Below are 22928 nucleotides of genomic sequence, written 5' to 3'. Positions count from 1 at the left end.
GCGATAAAAAAGGGAATTTTTAATAAGAAAATCCCTTTTCCCCTCACTTTGAACGGAAATTTCCCGCATTTGGTACACTTTAGGGAAATTTTACGGACGCAGTTGGAAACACTGATTTACTAGAAACAAAACGGGGTATGAACCATGATCCTACGATAAATAGTCTTGACGCAATAGATGACTGAGTGAAAGTCTCCAAAATACCTCAAAAAAGCCATAATTTAAAAGGGTTGAATATATTAAATTTTAATTGATGACACGTGAGAAGAGCATACACGAAAATCAGTGTGTTAAGTATGAAATAAACTTGGGAACAAAAATCATTACAACGAATAGCTGGACGGATACCAATCTGAATGTAATTGGTAAAATTGTAGTAAATGTTATGTGAAACTAGTTTGGTCCGGTAATTCTTGAGCCCATTTTCTCTACAGCACATTACAAAAGCAGTTAATGATAAGATATTCTCAATTTATTTCATATGTACAAATTACCAGTAACTGCAGACCAATAATAGAATAACACAAATTGCAGATGAACTAGCAGGGGTTCGAACCCCACTTACCAGGCATTTTAATTACTATATGGCATGGAATGCACACAATTACAAAGCCGTCTGTAGGAAAATATATTTAAATGAATTTTGTTTCCAAATACTTACTTGTGCAAATAAAGAATAACATTCTGAGCACTTAGGGAATCTCTGGATAGCATCCTGGAATGATCTCAAAACTTTCTGCACCTTCTCTGGGTCCCTTAACGAAAATGCATGTCGATAATCTGTGTAACATTTTTGAACATACGCTATAGGGAAGTTTGAATTCAAACTTACAGCCTTATTAAAATCGTCCATTGCTTCCGATACTTTTTCCATTAATAAATTAACCTGCAAAAACAAAGGTAAGATTTGCTATAGAAAATGCATTATTGCCGTTTATTTACATAATCTGTTTCTGATACTGAGGCTAAAATACTAAAATATTGCTCAAGGACGCATTTGAGCACGAAGCCTTCTTAACTGAGTAATCAAATATAGTTAAACTACATCTTTCTCAGAAATTGCATTCACCTTTCGGGAACATTTATTTCTACTGCACACAACACATGAATTATATTACTGGAAAAAATAAAATTTACATTTTACTTCGTACATGTCTCTCTATATAAAATTTGAACAGAAAAAGAAATTACATATCTTTTCAAGGAAATATGAGAAAAACTGTACCAAAATAAAATGAAAAGAACATACAGCAAGATTTGTGGCCATTACGATACACTGCTGTGAATCAACCAATTCATGACGATTCTGAATACATGAGAACAGTGTTCACAGATGTACAAATTCAGTCATATGCACTTACCAGGAATGCTTCCCAACTATAAAATGGGTTTTGCATAATATGAGAACAGATTTAGACAGTCCCTCCGAAGGCGTTAAATATTCAAGAGCTGTAGGAGCTTATTCCTGGCCACTTACTCCTCACTGCTGAAATCCAGTCTAGGACCAGTCCCTCTGTCATCTACCCACCGTCACAAGTTCTTACAATAATACCAGTTGGGAACATTTCTTCCTTGGGAATGTTTTTCCGATTAAAAACCACATACTGTGACAATTTTCGTCCATTAGCCGTATTGCTCCACATCACTGTGTACCGCTGCTTTCCAGCAGCACATGTACGTATTTGTACACTACGTTCTTCTACCTTAGTTACGGTAGTGCTGTTTGGCATATCAAAACAAGTCTGTATTTGGTCTGCATTTCCTACTTGAGTACTTAAACAAAAATTTTTGCATCGAAGTTGGATCACACAACGCTGAAAACATATCAAACGGTTTTCGTAAACTAAAGGCAGTTTATGCGCAACTGTAGTTCTGCCACGAAGAGATGGATTATTTCGTTGCATAAATCGCCGAACTCACCCATACGAAACTTTAAATTTCATTGGCGACTTTTTTTCATGCTCTTTTGTAGCCTTCAATTTGAATAATTTCAGTTGTAACGGCATATCCATATTTCCTGTTTTGAACTTTAAAATCAAACAAGTCTTTTTCCACATCTGGATATTTGCACTTTTGCCCTCGAAATGAACATCGACTTTTCTAACTATTTAAGTTTCTCTTTACTTGCACACCACCGAAGAATTTTTAATTTTTTTCCATCAACATCAAATCTGCGTTCAGCTTCCCCCTTTCCGTGTTCTTTTTCACAGCTGATATCTTGTAACTAGTACGCTCCTCTCCCATTGTCACTCACAAACCAAATGATTAACTTTTTTCGAATAAATTACCTTTGAACTTCCTTACACTGCTATTTAAATTAATCATGTCACCAGACTTCCCAATACGCAAAACCTGTCCTGTTCGTGATTAGTCATCCTTGGTTATGCAGGAGTTGAAGAAAGGGAGGGAGACAGGTGCAACTCAAAGTACTGTCTAATTGAACTTTCTCGAAAATTTAGTAGTGCGGCCTATATTCGACATGTACTTTTTTTCTATAATCTCGTGAAGTTTGGGTACGGACTATATTCGCGCAAATATTATATATCAGGGATGCAAATAACCACTCGCCCGGGGAAGTGGTTCATCGGTGCGGGCGAGTATTTAATATCATACCGAAGGTAAGTAAGATTTCTATTGTGGAATGTGGACTAGTAAAATTTTGTTGCTTCTTTGCATCCCTGATATATATAAAGTAGGATGAATGGTTAATCCAGTCAAGGCTCTCAAGCTCGTTTCTTTCCTCTAGTTAGAACACTGTCTTACCACACCCACCTCAGCATTGGTGAAGAATGCCGCAATCAGCCGAAGGCGAGGAAAGTCAAAATGCACACTTGACAAAAAAGTCCGTAAGTACTCCTTGCTCTCGCTGCTTGCTATATCAATGATATTAAATCATGTTTATTCTTGTTTTAAATGTCAACTCATGCAGGAGACTGTTGTCCTTTCGTTTGATCTACATTCTGCAGTCAGTGTTTACAGCGAGTAAATGTTCACTTAGTTGGGAATGTAGATCAAACGAAAGGACAACAGTCTCCTGCATGAGTTGACATTTAAAACAAGAATAAACATGATTTAATATCATTGATATAGCAAGCAGCAAGAGCAAGGAGTACTTACGGACTTTCTTTCATTTGTGCATTTTGACTTTCCTCGCCTTCTGCTGATAGTGGCATTCTTCACCAGTGCTGCAGTGGGTGTGATAAGACAGTGTTACAACTAGAGGAAAGAAACGAACTTGAGAGCCTTGACTCAATTAATTATTCATCCTACTTTATTTTGCTTCACAACAAAAATTTCCAGTTGGATTTATGAACAAAACACCTCTTAAGAGTATGACGTCATTACTTAATACTTTGACCCCCTTCTGCTCAAAAACACAAAACGCGCTTTGTTGTATGTTATGATATACTAAAGAACTAACTATTCCCAACATTTCAGATTTCTTCATCCAGGCCCATTGGAGATATTGGACAGTGAAACATGCCAAATAGGCATAATTTCCCAACTTTACGAATTTTTTCCAGTCCTTTGGGAGCAGCTACATGTCTGTAAATTTTTGTGTATTAACCTATGACCCTGGACTACATGCATACACAAATTCAGAACCCTACATCAGTTGTTTCCACCTCCCAAACATGTTTTCAATGTCCAAAAATGTTATTGTAGGCCCTGATTTCACCCCCTTCAAGTGGTTTTAGGCAAAAGTGTTAAAGAGATCAAAGTTTTAGTTATGCGTGAGTTGGATATGTCCAGCAATTTTCAATTTGGTAGGACAAATACATACTGAGATTTTCAAAAAAACGTAAACGCCTAAAATTTAAAAAAAAAAAGCAAAATGGCGGCAGCTGTCGCCATGGGATGCTGTAAAAAATAATTAATTGTGGTTCTGAAGTACTCTGATATAGGATAAACATTCATGACTATTTTTTTTTTTTTTTTTTTTGAAAAGATCAAGCGGCAATTTTTCTTTTTTCTCGATCACTTTGCAGGATTGACCCCATGATCATCTTTTCGTAATCCATTTTATTTAAGGATAATGTAGTAAGACATAGGAGAGTGTGAGTACGTCCGTCCGTTACTCCGCACGATAAATATTGAACGAATGAGAATTTTAAAATTATGTCCACGTATCTAGGACAATTTACCTCGTGTTTCTTAAATAAGTTAATCTGTTATCATATTAATGGATAACGGCGACTCTAACAGTGGGTTATCTATAAGCCATATTCCATACGTGGAAGTACATTTTTGAAGTTTGTTTCTTGCAATAGATAGCTAGAGCAATTATCTCGTCCAAATTCTTTAATGAAGTCAATCTATTAACACATTAACGAGGAACGCCGACTTTAATGGTGTTTATCTATAGCTCATACCCCATGCACGTAAGCGTAGTTTTTAAACCTGCTTTTTGCAATAGATAACTAGAGCGACTATCTCGGCAGAAAAAAATGAAATGAAATCTTTGAGTTTTACGTCCCACGGTTATGCTGGTTAGGCTAAAGGAGACTGTGATTATGAGAAATGAATGAAATGGTGGAATGAAGAAAGTGGGAGGAAACGGGAGAACCCCGAGAAAACCTCCTCGAGCACGGTGTTTGTCCACCACAAACTATCTCGGCAGAGTTTGTTAATGAAGTCAATTCATTAATGTATAACGGGTCCCACGATGACCGTAACGGTGGCTATCTAGAGTTTTGATCTTATACATGTAAGCGATTTATTTATTTATTTTTGTAACTGATAGCTAGAGCGATTAACTTGACCAAGTTCATCAATGAAGTCAAATCTATTAACGTATTAACGAATAACGGCGACTGTAACGGTGGCTATCTATAACATATTTAAGCTAATTTGTAAACAGTTAGACAAATTATCTTAGTCGAATTTGTTCGTGCAACCATCCGTTAACATATTGACTGGTAACGGCAACTTAACGGCGGCTATCCATAGCCATATCTAATCCATGTAAGCTGATTTTTGAATTCTGCTTTTTGAAATAGATAGCTGGAGCGATAACCTCCGGCGTGTTTGTTAATAGAATCGATCCGTTGATATCTTAATGGATAAGGGTGAACTTATCAGTGGGTATCCAAAGCCCATACATATCATTTCGCATGATCCCTCTCTATTGTCCTAACCAGAGCTCATTTAAATTTACGTTTCACTTATAGTGATCCTTAATTAAGATCTGATTCATATATTATCCACCCCAGAAAAGTGCAATATTACAAGCACTGTAGTCCAGGAAATCTAGAGCAATTTTACCCTCAACCTGGGCAAAATTGCAACACAAGCTTTTTAAACAGTTTTCGATTCAGGAATTACTACTGAATAACATATTCAAAATCCGACAAAATCGGACCACGGGAACACCCCCAAAAACGGTTTCAAAATGGCGAACTATGGTTTTTCGAAAAAATCGTAGACCTTTACGTTGGCGACTCTAGTAGCCCTCCTAATTGACACAGATACATGAATGACACCTCGTTGGAACGCTCATAGACAACAAATTCCAACGAAGTGACCTTTTTACCCATCATGCCCAACCCGTAGAAAAAGAAGAAGAAAAGAAGAAAGTCGATTTTTTGTTTTTTAAATTGATATTTTTTGGACGATGGCAACACTGTACGTCCTCATACGCCGGCAGTAAAATTCCCACGTGTAGACCAGACATTGGTAACAATAATATAAAAAAATAAAGAACGTAGGTTCAACAGTAAGGGAGATAAAAATTCGGAACCGCGGACCAAGGAGGGTCACTCTGTATATTTTTACTGTGGTCTAACTTCTGTTTCTTAGATCTAGCATCCTCCCTAATTGCCACAGAGACATGAAGAATAAAGCTTATGGAACCCCCTTGACAACGACGTATCGTTTGTGCCCCCTGTGCCCAATTTGTAGAAAAAGAAGAAGAAACCTTGAAAAAATTGGGAACATCTACACTTTTACCTTTCTTGGGCTCTGGCAACCTTGATAATCGTTGGGTACAGGGGGCACAAATGATACGTCGTTGGAAAGGGGGTTCCATAAGCTTTTCTACATATCATAATCTTGCATGAACCTAGGCACTGCAGAACCATGCCTGATTCCCTTACACGTTTTTGTATCATCTGCAGAAGCTTAGATCCTGACGATAACCCCATCACACTTCAAGAAAAGGGAGCTGAAGGAATGAACAATGCCAGTAAGGCTCGCGGTAGTAACATTCTCGCCGCTGCAGGTATGGTGGTTCATGTCTCTTGTCCAAACGTTACATTGATATATATATATATATTGCGATTGCCCTAAAAAGAAAAACGTAATCGCCGATTCAGAAACCAGTTACTCGCTCGTCGGATGGGTCCTTCAACAGCAACAGTGACTGCCTGTTTTGCGGTACGCCTGTCTTATTTGATGACCATCACGTGTTGAAATCAGAAAATGTGCTAGTGAAAACACAAGAATTACCACACAGCATTTTAAAGTGCTGCAATGAACGAAACGATACCTGGTCACAAACTGTCCGAGGTCGAATTGAGTACTTCTCATCTGATCTTCATGCAGCAGATTGTGTCTATCACAGATCATGTAGTATCAACTTTCGAACAGGTAAAGCAATTCCTCAACAATACTGAACCAATAATCAGTCAGCATAAAAAAAAAAAAAAAAAAAAAAAAAAAAATCCGGGCTGGCCGACTTACAAATGATGAGAGAATCCGAGCATTTCAGCGCATCTGTAGTTATTTGGAAGAGCACGATGATGAGCAACTAACTGTGGGAAAACTTGTTACAAAAATGAGTACATTTCTTGAAGGGACTGATCACATTGCATATGACAGACGCATGAAGTGTCAACGAATGGAGTACGTCGGTGAAAAAATTATAATTTCTAGTGACAGTGGAAAAAACAACTTCATTACAGAAACTGCCAATCACATTCTACCGGCATATCGTGATTTACCACGAGAATATGATGATGAAAAGGGAAAAATAGAATAATAGAAACCGTAGCTCGACTGATCAAAAGCGACTTAAAATCCAAACTACAAACTGGAAGTGATACATATCCTTCACCCAGCAACTTGACCATTCAGGAATCCTTTCAGTACAATCCACCTAGCCTTAAAATATTCTGTGCCACACTTTTTGCCGAAAAGGACAACGAAACCAAAATAGCATCGATTGGCCAGTGTTTGATGCAAGCAGCCAGACCAAGAGCTATATTAGCTCCTCTGCAGTTAGGTGTTGCTGTGCAGCTGCACCACTACTATCGATTGAAACACCTGATTGACACGCTGCATCACCTGGGATTTTGCTCTTCATACGCGGAAGTGCAGTGGTTTGAACGCTGTGCTGCAAGTACATTTGGTAATCGTGTGGTCGAAATGTCAGCAGACCAGACTCTCCTCTTTGCAGCGGATAATGTAAACCATGATCTTCAAACGCTGAGTGGTTTAGGCACATTTCATGGTATGGGAATGTTGGCGGCCATTACTCCACCCACTACCACCAGTCTAACCATTATTCGGAAGCCCGTCTCTGATGCTGATGTGAAGTCCCTTGCCAGTGTTTCCATTCATGCATACACTGAAGCCAGGGCTATTCTTGAAAAGGTCAACTGTGAACTGGTAACAGCACCATCACCGAACGAAAGCTCCCTGGATATTTTGTGGAAACTTTCCTGACATTTTCCGTCACGCACACCAAACTGGTCAGGAATGATGCGGGCCATTCACGCAGATCCATCTCTTCATCATCCAGGGAAATTCACTGTTCTCTGCTTACCGATTATTCACCTCCATCCATCTGATATGTCATGCATCTATTCCACTTTAGTGTACCTGAATAATCTTGCGAGAAAATATAAAGTCACACCAATCATCACCTTAGACCAACCACTGTTTCGGAAAGCTTCACGTATCCTGCATGACAGAGCACATAACACCAGTATTAAGGACATGGTTGTCCTGTTGGGCTCATTTCATACTCTGATGAACCTTCTAGGAGCAATTGGTTCCCTGATGGATGGTTCAGGCTTACGTGAAATCTTGCATGAGGTTTATGGAGAAAATTCGGTTGTACATATATTAAGTGGCAAGTCCGTAGCAAGAGCCTTCCGTGCGCACATGATGGTTGACCTGGCATTAAGTGCATTGCTTGTGGAGAATGTTTTTCTGGAGACCGATAACGGAACACACAGAACTATCAACGATGCGTACTCTCTCTACCAGAGTCTGATGTCGGGTGAGATTACTGTAACTGGAGCTAGTGCTCCATCTCTTCTTCAAGAAGCCCGAGAAAAAATAGGAGAACGAAAGTCAGAACTTATTAACACATCAAAAACAAGTCAGTTGTGGCTTGCATACCAGCGCATGTTGGCTACAGCAAGGAAACTTGTGTCAGCAGACCGAACAGGAAGCTGGGAGGATCACCTTGATGCTATAGCAGAGTACATTCCCATCTTCGCTGCAGCAGGACACTTCAATTATCTGAAGTCGACGTGCTTGTACCTGCAAACAATGTTAACGCTGCCATCGGTTAATCCAACAGTTGACGAAAGCTTTCAAAATGGGTTCGGAGTTATTAGAAGAAGCAACCGTTATTGGGCTGGGTTGTCCTCTGATCTAGTCATAGAGCAGGTTCTGATGAGATCGCTAAAATCCACTGGAGGTCTAACCCATGGGAGTGGAATGTCGGAGATGCAACGATCTTTGTGGGTGCTCTCAATGCCAGCATGCTCCAAGTACAATCTGGCGATGCAAACTCTTACTCACACAGCATAGGTCACTAGCGAACAACATAAAGAAGCCGAAATGTCAAGAATGTCACGTGATATCAGTGACACACGTCGCATTCTTGCACGACTGCAGCCCATCCCATCATTTGACGGAGACAAATTGTTGAGAAACAATGCCACTGACGTCACAGCGGATTCCTCGGTCAACGTCCATAATTTATTTTCAGTTGGGGAAGAGCTTGCGAAGAAACTATCTGGCAAAGACCTGTTCACTGTGAAGTGGAAACGTGCAGATAGTCAAAACTCTAGCATCCCCGAGTGGTGTTAAAATCAGCAGCGTTATCTCCGTCGATTCGAATCTTGTTTCTAAGACTGTTAGTTGTCGCTAATGCAGGCAGCACATCTTTAGAGGAGACCTTAGCGCATGAATTATGTGCCTACCCACCAGCTTTATTTGAGTCACCCAGCATGATGCGTAAGGCAGACAAAGCCCCACTGGCCCATGCGATACTAGAGTTCAGCAAGCAGCAGACCGCACAGTTTGAGGAAATGGAGCCAGACAATATTCTGTATGTCTTAGACGGAGGATCTCTGTTACATAGACTACCATGGTGTAAAGGCAGTTTGTACGACAATATCTCTGCATCATTTGCTGAGTATACGGTTCGTAAATAAGGCACATCAACCATCGTGTTTGATGGGTATGGAATTTGCTCACCATTGTTCATTGCAACTGTGCTACCGGGTGTGAAAGAACGTATTGTACTTGGAAAAAGCACGGCCTTCCATGTGCTATTGCTTGTGGTGTGTGCCAAGAAACTGAATGTTTTAGCTGTTTAAATGAATATGGTGAGGACAGTGTTAGCTTAGGCGATGACGATGTAGATTTGTAATTTGCCTCCCAAAGTTTTTCGTCTTCCCATTCTTTTGCTTTAGAATATTTTTGCTTTACATATAGGTGTTATGTTTCTATAAAACGAATTGTCTTGTACACTGTATTATGGTATGACCTTCTATTTGCTATTGCTTGTGGTGTCTGCCAGAAAACCGAATGTTTCAACTGTTTAAATGAATATGGTGAGGACAGTGTTAGCCTAGGCAATGACGATGTAGATGTGTAAGTTGCCTCCCAAAGTCTTTCGTTATTCCCATTCTTTTGCTCAAGAATATTTTTGTTTTATGTATAGTACGTATATTAAAGCGACCTTTGATTTAAAGAAAGAAACCAGATTTTTCATGCGTAGAACGACTATCAGGGTTGACAGGGCCCAAAAAAGGTAAAAGTGTAGATTTTCCCAATTTTTTCAAGGTTTCTTCTTCTTTTTCTACAAATTGGGCACAGGGGGCACAAACGATACGTCGTTGTCAAGGGGGTTCCATAAGCTTTAAAACGCGGTATTCTTCATGTCTTTGTGACAATTAGGGAGGATGCTAGATCTAAGAAACAGAAGTTAGACCACAGTAAAAATATACAGAGTGACCCTCTTTGGTCTGCGGTTCCGAATTTTTATCTCCTTTACTGTTGAACCTACGTACTTCATTTTCTTATATTATTGTTACCAATATCTGGTCTACGCGTGGGAATTTTTCTGCCGGCGTATGAGGACGTACAGTGTTGCCAGCGTCCAAAACATATCAATTTAAAAAAACAAAAAATCGACTTTCTTCTTTTCTTCTTCTTCTTCTTCTTCTACGGGTTGGGCATGATGGGTAAAAAAGTCACTTCGTTGGAATTTGTTGTCTATGAGCGTTCCAACGAGGTGTCATTCATGTATCTGTGTCAATTAGGAGGGCTACTAGAGCCGCCAACGTAAAGGTCTACGATTTTTTCGAAAAACCATAGTCCGCCATTTTGAAACCGTGTTTTGGGGGTGTTCCCGTGGTCCGATTTTGTCGGATTTTGGATATTTTCATCAGGTGAAGTACCTAAACAAAATACATGTGTAAAACTAAAGGTTGCAATTTTGCCCAGGTCAAACCGTATTTTGACTCGGCTACTGTTACACACGAGAAAAATATTATCTAATAAAGATCTTCAAGAAGAAACACGCCATTTAAGATATTTTTTCTACAACAGTGGTTCTTAACCAATGTGTCGCGACCTACTGGTGTGTCACGTAGTCCTTAAGGTGTGTCGCGGAATTTTAGAATTTAAAAATCATGAAGAATTTAATGATAATTAGTTAAAATCGAAACAGACTGTATCAGTCAACATCTCCAGCGGTAGCAATAATGCTCAGTGCTATATAGTCATTATTCAAACTAACTGGTTTCACTATTATAATAAATAATATTATTTAGAATAAAAATATCAAACATACGTGTCGCGATATCCTGGACACTCAGTAAAGTGTGCCGTCAGTCAAAAAGCTTGAGAACCACTGTTTTACAAAATCATTACAATAAAAAAAGATATCAACAAGGCAATAACAAAAAGCCTCAAATGTAACATGAAGCAGAATCCAGACAGGATTTCGAGGGGAAAAAAAATGCATTCACACCCTTCGTTCGCAATATCTCTAACAAAATAAGCAGGATTGAATAACAACAATTCATATACCACCTTAAAAGCAGATAAATACTACGCTTCTTGAAAGATCAGGAAAGTTTAGCCACTCTAGGTATTTACTCAATCCCATGTGAATGCGGCCTATACCCTGGCTGGTGAACGATGATTTCTGACAGCTTTGCTCAAGGCCACGACGAACGAGCAGAAGACAGCAGGTCAACCAACCTTAGGCTCAGAACCTGTCGTGTCTCCATGGTTACCACTGCACATCGCCAAACCTTCACTCACCCCCTCCCACCCTTAACGAGGAAGCAGACGATTCTCCCCTTGCGCGAGAAGCACATGGCAACACTGCACTCCTCAGTCGTCCTCGCGAGCTGAGCTGTCAGAAATCATCGTTCGCCGGCCAAGGTATAACATACATTGGACAAACAGAACAAAATAATACGCGACAATGCATCCCCTTTATTTCAGGCCATTCTCGACGTGAAAGCTCGTGCAAGAACTTTCCTACTCGGACTTTAATTAATCTAACTAGCTCTTTCGGTATTCCAAATTCTGTAAAGATGATGTACAATATTTCCTTCCTAACCGAGTCGTACGCCTTTCTAAAATCAATAAATAATTGATGTACCGGGGCACTGTATTCCCATCCCAATGACTTTCTACACTCCTATTTAAGACTGGGAAAGAAAGACTCAAAAGAGTTAATTCTTACGATCTCAATTACAGTTTTTCTCCCACTACCTATCTTGCCTTCATCCAATCAACTGTTCTTCAGTTTATCATATTAACTTTGCCACACCCTAACATCTCATACCCTATTTTGTGAAAAAAGGAGCTTGTACAAATACAAGAGGAAAATTTTCAGTAATGTTACAGTTATGCCCTGAAACTTGAAAGAGATGCATAATAAATACATGTGAATGTACACAAGAGTGACGGGAGTATCAGTATCACAAAATCATATATCTGGGATCGAACCATGACCTCTGTGCTAGAAGTTCAACTTTGAGCCATTCCCCTTTCCTTTCATCTTGGAAACATGATAATATACGACAGTCAAAATACCTTATATACTATTGTCATACCTGACCTCTATGATGGTACACATCTGAATTTTTGGGATCCAAGTCAGCTGCTCTGTTAAAATCTTGAATACTTTTCTGAGGGTCTTCAAGTTGCATATACAGTGAAGCTCGCTTAATCAACCCATTTACTCTAAGCTGAAAGCATGAACACAAATTTTATAATAAACATATATAGATAGATAGATTTCGATAATAACATTTATTGCTTTCTAATATCCGAATCCATGCAATCTTGTCGTAACCACTTAGTAAAAACCAATAATAAGAATGCAATTAAGACATACAATACAATGTAATTTCTGTTCCGGAAAATCTAAACTTTTGTATTTTGTCATGAGATCAGATATATATGTTTAAATGCTCTACAAAAGCAAGATCTTGCACAACCGACTATATTGTGGCAGAAAACACCATGCCTATGTTATATCAAGAAACCAGCTTTAATTCTCATTTGTGTAAAATAATGTATCTTCTACAACAAAAGCCCTACAGTTCTACTCCGAAGTCGCAAGCTCAGAGAATACATATTTATCATGCAAACTACTCAAAGGTGACAGCATGCATGTTCGAGACGCACTTATGTGACGGTATAATCAGGAGTGTTATATGCAAAACACGTTTTTGTTACGAATAACGTCGAATACACTCCACCGGACGTATGAGCTGAAAGTATAGACTTTTGAGGAGTAGCACTGGGGAACTCTTGCTAACACGTTTATCTAATAAATTAAAAATACATAAATAAAAGTTACTTTAGATTCCATTGTAACAGAGGTCGATTCAAGGTCTATTCAATAAATAACGAGAAGTTATACAAAAAATACAAAACTTCGACAAAGTTTTTGCTTCTTTGTTATTTTTTGGAGGTGTCCTACAACTATCATATGGGCCTGGCACACCTGTCTCGCGAACGGGATGCTGGGAGTCAGTGAAACAAGAGGGTGACACTCTTTTAGGTTTGCACCAACGTGGTGCAGGGAGTGTCATTAGATTTCTGTTAGCTGAAGAGTTGAAACCAATCGAAAATTAACAATCAGACGGCAGTGTAATTTGGTGAAAGTTATTTAACTCGAACACAAGTGTAGGAGTGTGCAGGTAAGTTCAAATAGGGTATAACAAATGTTGAAAATCTGCCACGCCCAGGACGCTCTGTCTGTGCAGTTACGGCGAACATTGCGAGAGTTGATGCGTTGATACGGGGAAACAGGCATATTACGGTGAGTGATATTGCAGCAAAGATGAACATCAGTACGTCATGAACAATATAGTGGGTTGATCCCACACTGATATTCATCCGACTCTTCAACTAACAGAAATCTCATGACACTTCACTGCTCCACGTTGGTACAAACCTGCAAGGATGCCAGGCCCATATCGTAATTCTAGGACACCACACAAAGTTATAGCACAACAAACTTTGTGAAAGTTTTGTACTTTTTATACAACTTTCCCGGGTATTTATTGAATGGAGCTTGTTAGTTAATTCAAAAAAACTAGTTTCCTTAGTTTACTGTTATATATATATATATATATATATATATATATATATATATATATAACCTTTCTGCAGTACTAAGTCGCATTTGTTTGAGTAACTTTCTCGTACCTTTTTCAACCACCTACTCTCATTGCAAAAATTTGTTACTGAGATGTGAAGAATGGAACACAACTACCTGATATTTTTACTGAACGTATTAAAAGGAAAAAACGATAACGTATTTCTTCTGGACACACTTCAATCTAACAAATTATCTCTAACGATGGAAAAAAAAAAGTAGATACGATCACTTTGACTTAAATCTTTCAAATTAATGAAGGCTCGCTCAAATGTAACACCTCGCTCTCAGCATAGTATTTCGCACTTGCTAAGGCATCAAGAGAGAAATAGGAGTAAAAATTACGATTTTCACTATTAGCGAAAGAAGCCACTATTTGCGAAAGAAGCACTGTATGAACTGAATAATTCGATTTAAAATCTAGTAAATTTTATAAAATTACCAAAAACGTGAACATACTTTTGGATCAGCTTTACTGTTCTCGATAACGGTTTCTAAGTCACTCATCGCCTTTGCATGTTCACCTAACAGAAGGTAGAATGTAGCTCTTAATAGATATGCTTCCATTTTATATACACCGTCTTCATTTTCTATTTCATCTGTACAAGCAGGAATAATATCTTCGTAGTTCTGACTCCGAAAAGCCAGCTTTGCTCGAAGAAATCCTCTGAAAGAAATATAAAAATATCACTTTTCTGTAACTCTTATTATTTATTATAAATGTTAAAGTTATACTTTCCCAAATACAGTACTTTTATTATTGACTAGTACATGGGTTAACCCATTTTATTTTCATTTACAATAATGTTTCTAAATATTTTATCTGCTTCAACTTTAACACCCTTATTTAGCACCAACGATATATAATTTGAGATAAGATCTAGAATTTACTGTCAAATCTGAAATACCATGAGTCCTTAATTGCATCGAATGGGGTCTACATGAACAGAACGTACCAATGTTAACAACTTGCTTGTTTGGAACCACTTTCCTGAACATTTAATTTGCACCGTTTTGAAATTACATCTTGTCTGAGAATCTTACTTTATTTAAGCCAAAGTATGCATCCAACTCAATTTCGTATTTTCTTGCAGTTAGTGACGCAAGCACTGTTGGGAATCTTACTATCACAGCTATTTCCTGGGCTTTTTATCGCTTCGTAAATGACCTGAGATTAAAATTTACCAGATGCATGAACAAATTAGACACAAACGCAATAGACATTTTAAAGAATTATACATTTTCAGTATTTTACTGATAATTACTTAAACAGCATACACACATTTCTGTAGAAAATCAAATGATGTAGGGGAATTAACCCGAAAATCAGCTTTGGTATTTAAACTTAGAGGCCTGCCGTTACGTTTAAGAAATGTAATTACACTAATCTTTAAATTATTAGCGATAATGATTAGCAAAAAAGATTAAGGAATTTCATTTTAAATTAAGATATATTTAGAGATAACTTTTAAAAAATTGTGATTCCCGGCGGGAGTTTATGTGATTCGGTTCCCATATTAAGCTTTAGGTCTACCTCTCATATTGCTGCTAAAAGGAAATGAAATGAAATGAAATATTTGAGCTTTACGTCCCATGGTAATGCCGGTTAGGCTAAAGGAGACGGTGATGATGAGTAATGAATGAAATGGTGGAATGAAGAAAGTGGGAGGAAACGGGAGAACCCCGAGAAAACCAACGCACACGGTGTTTGTCCACCACAAAGTTCACTTGGCGGGGGCTGGGATCGAACCCGGGACCCCAAGCACCAGAGGTGAACGCTCTATCACTGAACCACCACGGCCCCTACTGCTGAAAGGGACGCTAGCTTAAATCAAATTAAAAGACGTTAATAGGAACTGCAAAAATTTTAAGATACGTATATATCGACTACTTTCAACTTTCGATCACGATTTTTCCTTTCTTAACTGTAACTACCTTTGTAAGTCTTGACTATTGAATGAGTATAAAAAATACAGAAATAATGTAACCGATAAAACACTACCTAATAGCTATTATAAAATAAAAACACCCTTAAAAGGGAATAACAAGAAGATAAACAAATATGAGAAGATTATGATGGATAAATAATTAGCAAAGAACATGGCTGAGTTGTGAAGCATTTCAAACGAATTGTATGAGGGGACTAATTAAATAAGATACCGAAGATTTTATCCCAACATTCCAGGAGTTCCGATATTGCCTTTAATATACAAAACTTGTTGTTTAATCGAAGAACGACGCATAAAGCAAGAACTGAAAATAAGGCATGTTTTTAAGATATACAATCGTGGTGACAATATTTACCGGTAATTAATGTGCAAGGTATGTTAGAAAATAATGAGACATTTTCTTTTAAAGATAACTTTTACTATTTTTCAAATCAATGTTATTTCCCTCAAAACAGTCCTCTTGGGCAGCTACACAACGTTGGTTCCCTTCTTTGAAGCAGTGCTGGAATGTTTCTGCTGGAATACGTTTCAGCTCGCCGGTTACTCTCGTCCTGATATTATGCAAAGTATCAAAATGGCGCACTGTTAAGCGGGTTTCAAGTAAGGGGAATAAAAAGTAACAAGGACTGAGATTTGGCGAATAGGGGGCTGAGGAACCACAAGAATGCTTTTTTTTTTTTTTCCCTGCCAATAATCCATTGATGGGAGATTGCACAGTCGTTAAGTTCTATGAAACTATGTTAGCGCACCCTTTTCTCATGTCCAAATCTTGTGTTAAAATTTGGTGGACGGTATACACATTCTCCGTAATTCCTTCGTAACATTTCGTAAGTTATCGTAGCGGATTCGACAAGCTTTATTCATAATTTGATGACACAACCTTGATCAAATTTTTGCTGGTTTGTTTTCGTAACGCACCTCACAAAAATAACTTATTTCAGACGCTCTAAACAATCGAGTAGGAACTGGAGCGGGTTCAAACTTGTACTGAGTCAACCGTAAGAGTTAACTGGGCTGCCGTGTGAACGCGAAGGCAGCAGTGTTGTCAGTTCGTGCACAGTGTTGCTAGTCTCATTACTTTTCTAATACATCTTGTATAATGATAGAAAGTATTTACCTGGGTACGTCTTTAATTCGTTTACCCAAGTTTTCGGTACCTTCATCTGTTTGCTTTTAGGAGGGATAGAAATTCGACGAAAAACAAGATGCCATCCAGTTACATTCTTGCTTCCTTGATGTATTCCTAAAATTTTTTACTTCATTATAATGTTGATATTTCACCACCACCACTTCATTCACCACCAAGATTTTCTTCAATTGTTGTTTCGTCTAATATTTAACACAAATAAGAAAAATGTACTGAAACTAGGATTATTTTAAGTACAAAATTTCCAGTAGCAAGAATTTGTATTGAAGACCATTTTTTTCATGTGGGAGTTAATCTTAATTTCAGCTTATAATTTGTGTTAAGTATTACAGGAAGCAACAAAGATAACTTGGTGAAAGAAAAATACCAACAGCAGCAGAGTGAAATAGGGATTTTCTGGAAATACATCAAGGTAAAAGCAGGAATGTAACTAAGCTCGAATCTCGTTTCTCGCCGAATTTTCATTCTTCGCAAAAGTTACCCAAAATTCTGGTAAACAAATAAAAGAAGTACTAAAGTAAATATTTCATTTTACTCATTATTATACATTAATATTATACATTATTATACATTAATATAAACAAAAATGAATGCATTAACGCATTGTACACCGGTCATAATATATATATATAGTGTGTGTGTGATTTATTACTATGAGGAATTCGTCAATGATAAGATGACTAACGTTACAATGTGATTCAATATACCCAATTAAAAAGATCGACATAGTAGGCTAAGTTCATTTTGATGCTGGGAGCTAGACAATTTCATTTTAATTATTCCGCAAAGTAAAGAAGAAATTGTAATTTACACTGCTGAGATCAGCAATCCCCCTAATATCGATTTACCAATGTGTTAATTTCCGACAAGAAATCAAACTATTGTAACCAATAAATCAAAATTGAGGTTTGATTACTAGGGCTCGAAAATAATAATAATAATAATAATAATAATAATAATAATAATAATAATAATAATAATAATATTTTAAGAAAGTCGTAACCAATGACCGAGACAGTTTACAAATCCACATGTCCCACCCACAGAAGTTGTTGCTGCTGACATGATGGGGTGATCTATCATGTCTCTCCGTCGAGAGAAAACCATCACTGCGAACCGCTGCAATGCTGTACCTCAACATGCATGGCGTCTTCTGCCTCATGTTGCAGTATGAAACCTTACTCACCTACAGAATTCCCTTGACGTCTCTCCCACCAACTACCTTTTAAGGAATCTCGATCAATTCCCACGTAGGCAAGGACTTTCGTGATGACCGGACGGTGCAATATGAGGTTGAGGATTTCTTCGCATCGCTGGATCCAGACTTATTTGATCCAATCGCTGGCAAAGAAATGACAAGTGTTACCCGTAGCCAGAGATTACTTTGACTAACAAGGTATTGTAGTTTTCTTTTCTTTCTTTAAAACTGAAACACGTTTCTCACATTTCAGTCATACCAACCGCATATCTGCCACCAATAACACACTACGTTTAGTCTCGTTATATGTAGTATTCTGGTATTTACCAGGTTCTCGAGTAATCAAATTATTATAATGACCACTGATTGCATGTGGTCACTAATCCGACTTCAGTATCTGTATCTTCATTATATACAAGGATCTCTTATTTACACAACCTTACCTATTCGAGTTTAATTCTTTTTCCGAGGATTCCAATTCGACTTTATCGGCTTCACTTTCTTTGGCTAAGCTGTTCAAAATTGGATCTTCTATAAATGACGAAAAGTACGTTTTAATGAAATGTTTCGATGGCATTATAGCTTCTCGTTTAGCCATAGCTTCCCTCGCATGAAGTCTTCCTGCGTGCGATAAAGAACATTATTTGTCATAAAACATTTATAGAAAAATATATTTAAACATACACGCATATAATTCTATGGAATATGCAAAAACAAGCAAATGTAAGTTACGAATACATATATACAGCTTTCAAATTCGACTAATATTTCTTCCTAGTTACCATGCATCCGATCCTACGTATAATATATATATGTTTCAGCTGACTTATCTTCAAACACACTTGACTTAAAAAAGAACAGGAAAGCAAGTCTGGCTTTTTCAAGTAACTTACCTACTAATATTCCTTAGTACGTGGTGTCTCACGCTCGAAAATTACTCATAATTACGATTTGCTTTACGTTAAGTTGCCCAGGGCTCTGCAATTTTTAAACTATTCAATTTGGCTTGTACAGTCAGCAACAAAAGTTCTTTCCGTTTGGTAAAATTTGTTTTGGGAATAAAGTGGTATGGTTGGAACGTATAACGGTGCTATGGCTTGAATGTAAAGAAAATTACATTCTTTTTAATTTAGTTAAAATTGTACTTCCATTCTCAAGTTATTTACGAAACTAATTTCATCAGAGCGAAAGAACTTTCGTCACTGACTGTACAATCAGAGGCACGTGATGGTGACTGAGTAAAAATGAGGATGGAACGAGATAGATGGAATGGAATAAAACAAAGTTGGTGGTGCTCGATTAGCCATGATTCCATGAGTAGTGTATCTGTAAAACCACCAACCACGCCTTGTCTGTCACCACATGCACGGTTTGCAGCCGCCTTGTTGCTTTATGTGAGGGGTTTACTGACTGTGACGTCATGAAGCATCCAGTTGGAAATAACTACTTTATAGCTACCTTCGTACTATTTATTTTTTCCTTTTCTTTCTTTCTTTCTTCTGCTCCATTCTTTATCTGATGAAGCGTTTAGCGAAATTACTTATTGTACATTTTCTTATTTTTCTAAAAATTTCAATTTCTATTCACGCGCTTCCGTAACCTTTTGTTTCTACCAGGAAATGAACACACACTAATAGAAACGCATTTAAGAATACGAAGTAGTAAGCCAGGGGTGCCACTCACACGAACACTTAAGGGTGTATGAAGACAGTATCAACTCATGCTTTCTTGTTTGCGTAGCCGACAGGGTCACACAAAGAACGGCTCAAGAATAATGTAAGTAAGGTTCCCCGTGTTTTCACACCATGTTAGATGGTTGGATGTAACCATGTATTTCTACACCATGTGTTTGAAATAAACACTCTTCAGACGTCAGCCACGCAGAAGACATGGTCCACTACCGCTAACATTCGGCAAGTGACGCAGAGGCAAGCTGTAAGCAACATTTCTGCATAAAAGGAGACTGGACACCACAGAAGACATCAATCTTGCCCGGTTGATCAAACTGTCAACTAAGACGCCTGGTCATTGAAAGCTAACCTTGTAACATACCTTGTTTGTTACAGATATGTTTAAAATGTGTTAACTACGAATTATCTACATATATTTCTCATGTTTTCTTAATTAACCAAAATTTTCAATAACTAACGTATTTTACTCTATAAATGTTTTTGTGTCAGAATTATTATCACCACTATTGTTTGTTGTGGTTGCGTCCCATTAAGCTGTTTTGCCTATTTCGCTCTCCGATGTTTTTCTTTTGTAAGTTGTTCGAGTAACCAAGCTGTACAATTCGAAGATTCGAATGTGTAGATGAGGGAACGGAATGAGGCTGTCTTGTATAGAATGAGGCTAGACTTAAGAATTGTGCAATTTTTCTTTCTTCGTTATTTTCTTCCTTTATATTTTGTAGTAGATTCATAAGTACTTTTCACTATTTAGTTCTCATGTATGTGTTTTGATTGCTTGGAGAAATTTGTCTATCAACAGGAAAGAGCAACAATCGATTGTATTCGATTTCGATACCTAAGTCGCATTGAGAGTAATCTGTGTGGATGAACAACAAAGCAAATATGGAGGTGTAACGTCCGACTATTCGTGCGTTCCCAAGTAACAGAGTTATCCATGTTAATCGTGTCTGAGGAGACTCGCTTTCTGAACTTCTGGAATGCTTAAGCGTAATGGTGTTGCGGGCTCGTGAAAAGAATTGTCTGGACGGTTTGCCGGAGCGGGTGTAGCCAAATTGTCGTGAGTTCGGTGTGATCACAGGAGTTACGGACTAGCTGGTCGTATGGTTCCTGCATTTCAGTTGGATTTTCACACAGTAGCAGCAAAAAGGTAACGCTGATGAATTTTCTGCATGCTTAAATTTACCTATCAAGATGGATATTGGATTGGATACTGAATAAGTGAGTCAACGGAAAGGAAGAAGTTGGAAGGGATTCGTGCGAGAATATTACGATGTTATACCGGATTTAAGTTATTGGACAGTAACCTATCTAAATTTTAAACCTCCAAAATTAAAGTTATCATTCTATAGAATTCGTAATTATCTGTCAATCCAAATATAATAATAATAATAATAATAATAATAATAATAATAATAATAATAATAATAATAATAATAATCTTACAAATATTTAGAGTATTCCTAATTGTTTAAATGGTAACTTTAACTATGTTCAGTTTCAAGTTGTGTACGGCTGGTCTCGGCATGTCTGCATAAGTCGTTTCCAATGGCAGGAAATCGCTCCCGGGGCTGTTGGCTCGGTGCCGGGCCCCGTAATCATCCCGATTAATGCTCTCATTCCTTACGTCTCTCTCTCTCTTCTTCTCGTCGTACGAAATATAGCTGGTTGTGGTAAATGATTAGATTATAGTATTTTAGTGTTTGATGTGGCGTTGGTTGTAATGTTACAAGTTTTCTCTTCTCACTTATAAATTTAATTATCACGGAAGAATAGTCTATGTCCAAATGTTTCTGTGGTTACTACAATTACGTAATAGATGGGTAATATTCGCTTGGTTTTATAAGGATGGTCTTTCGTGAATATGCATATTATTTCAATTTTCTTCCGTTTGCTAAGTTAATGTTTACAATGTTCCAAGTTAAGTTTTCCTAGCACGTTTTGCGAAGGTCGAGATACCTGTGTTACCGTCGTTCTGTTGAATGCTACGTCGGCTATCTATAGTTTTGCTTCGAACTTCAGTATGAAATTATTAGTGTCAATTAATAATAAACACGAGTATTGTGGTTTAATGGAAGTTGCAGTTTGGGTACTTTCAGGCGTGTCTCCAATTTAATCAGATCTAATTTAATAGTAAAGTGTGTTTGTATTGCTTAGTCTTGAAACAGATGACTTACATGATATACGAATATCCTGTTTCTGTCTGCTCTCGTTTGGTGACGCCTGAACTAGTTATGGAACATTCGCACTTCCGGGTTTCGACACGCATTTTGGTGGGACGTGATAAATAATCTTGTTCTATCTTTAACATATATGTAAAAGTACAAGGTTCCATGGTGATTAATTTGAGTATGTAAACTTTTGGAGAGTATATAGGCAGCCTTATATAACTACGAATTCTAGAACGACGAAACTTTCAGTGATCATTTGGAACTAAAGCTATACTGAATAATTGATGATATCATCTAAAATTAAACCTTCGGCAACTATTCAAATTAAATGGAACTATTTCGGACTAAATAACCCTTCATTTTAAGGGAGACACCTACTTGTGAAAATTTTATAAAACATTGAATTAAAGTTCACCAAACGAAACTTGTTCCAGTATATACTAACCTCAGTAATTGCAATTGATTTTATTTTCTTTCGCTTGGATACTTGTAACTATATGTGAAACGTACTGTGATTTCTAAATCTGTGATAATGGATATTTAGTTTTTGGATAATAAATGTACACCTTGAAAGATACTGATTAGATCATATAAAGTTTGAACACCAGCTTGAAGTTATAAGGTGATTGAAATCAGTATTAAGCAAATTAATTGCGTTCTTTGAATTATTGTTCCAAAGTATTTGCTATTTAAGATTTTTTTTTTCATTCATTTTTATTTTGCTCTTCTATTCGTGCTGCATCTTCTGAAGGTAAGATCTTGGTTCTGAAATTTATTTTTTTCTTTCCTTTTTAAACTTTAGTATTACAAAATTCCGTTGCGCTTGTTACCGTCTTATCGGCTCCTATCAGGATTGCTAGGATCCCGTGTCAGGGGAGAATAAGACTGGGCTAAAGTTAGAC

At 37.5% G+C, this 22928-nt stretch overlaps 1 protein-coding gene across 1 annotated transcript in view; it reads right to left on the bottom strand.

The window, feature by feature from the left end:
• The window catches only part of Tom70 (translocase of outer membrane 70), a 44490-nt gene that overhangs the window by 10991 nt on the left and 10571 nt on the right, over positions 1-22928 (bottom strand). The window contains exons 4-7 of the mRNA XM_081758733.1: positions 18611-18788; positions 14333-14540; positions 12318-12452; positions 662-886 (exon numbers count right to left, since the gene is read on the bottom strand). Coding sequence (XP_081614859.1) covers positions 662-886; positions 12318-12452; positions 14333-14540; positions 18611-18788 — 746 coding nt within the window. The remainder of the gene's footprint in view (positions 1-661; positions 887-12317; positions 12453-14332; positions 14541-18610; positions 18789-22928) is intronic.

Source organism: Thermobia domestica, chromosome 5 (assembly GCF_964235325.1).
Source record: "Thermobia domestica chromosome 5, izTheDome1.hap1.1, whole genome shotgun sequence".
Classification (NCBI taxonomy): Eukaryota; Metazoa; Arthropoda; class Insecta; order Zygentoma; family Lepismatidae; genus Thermobia; species Thermobia domestica.
This window is presented reverse-complemented; position numbering and strand designations above follow the sequence as displayed.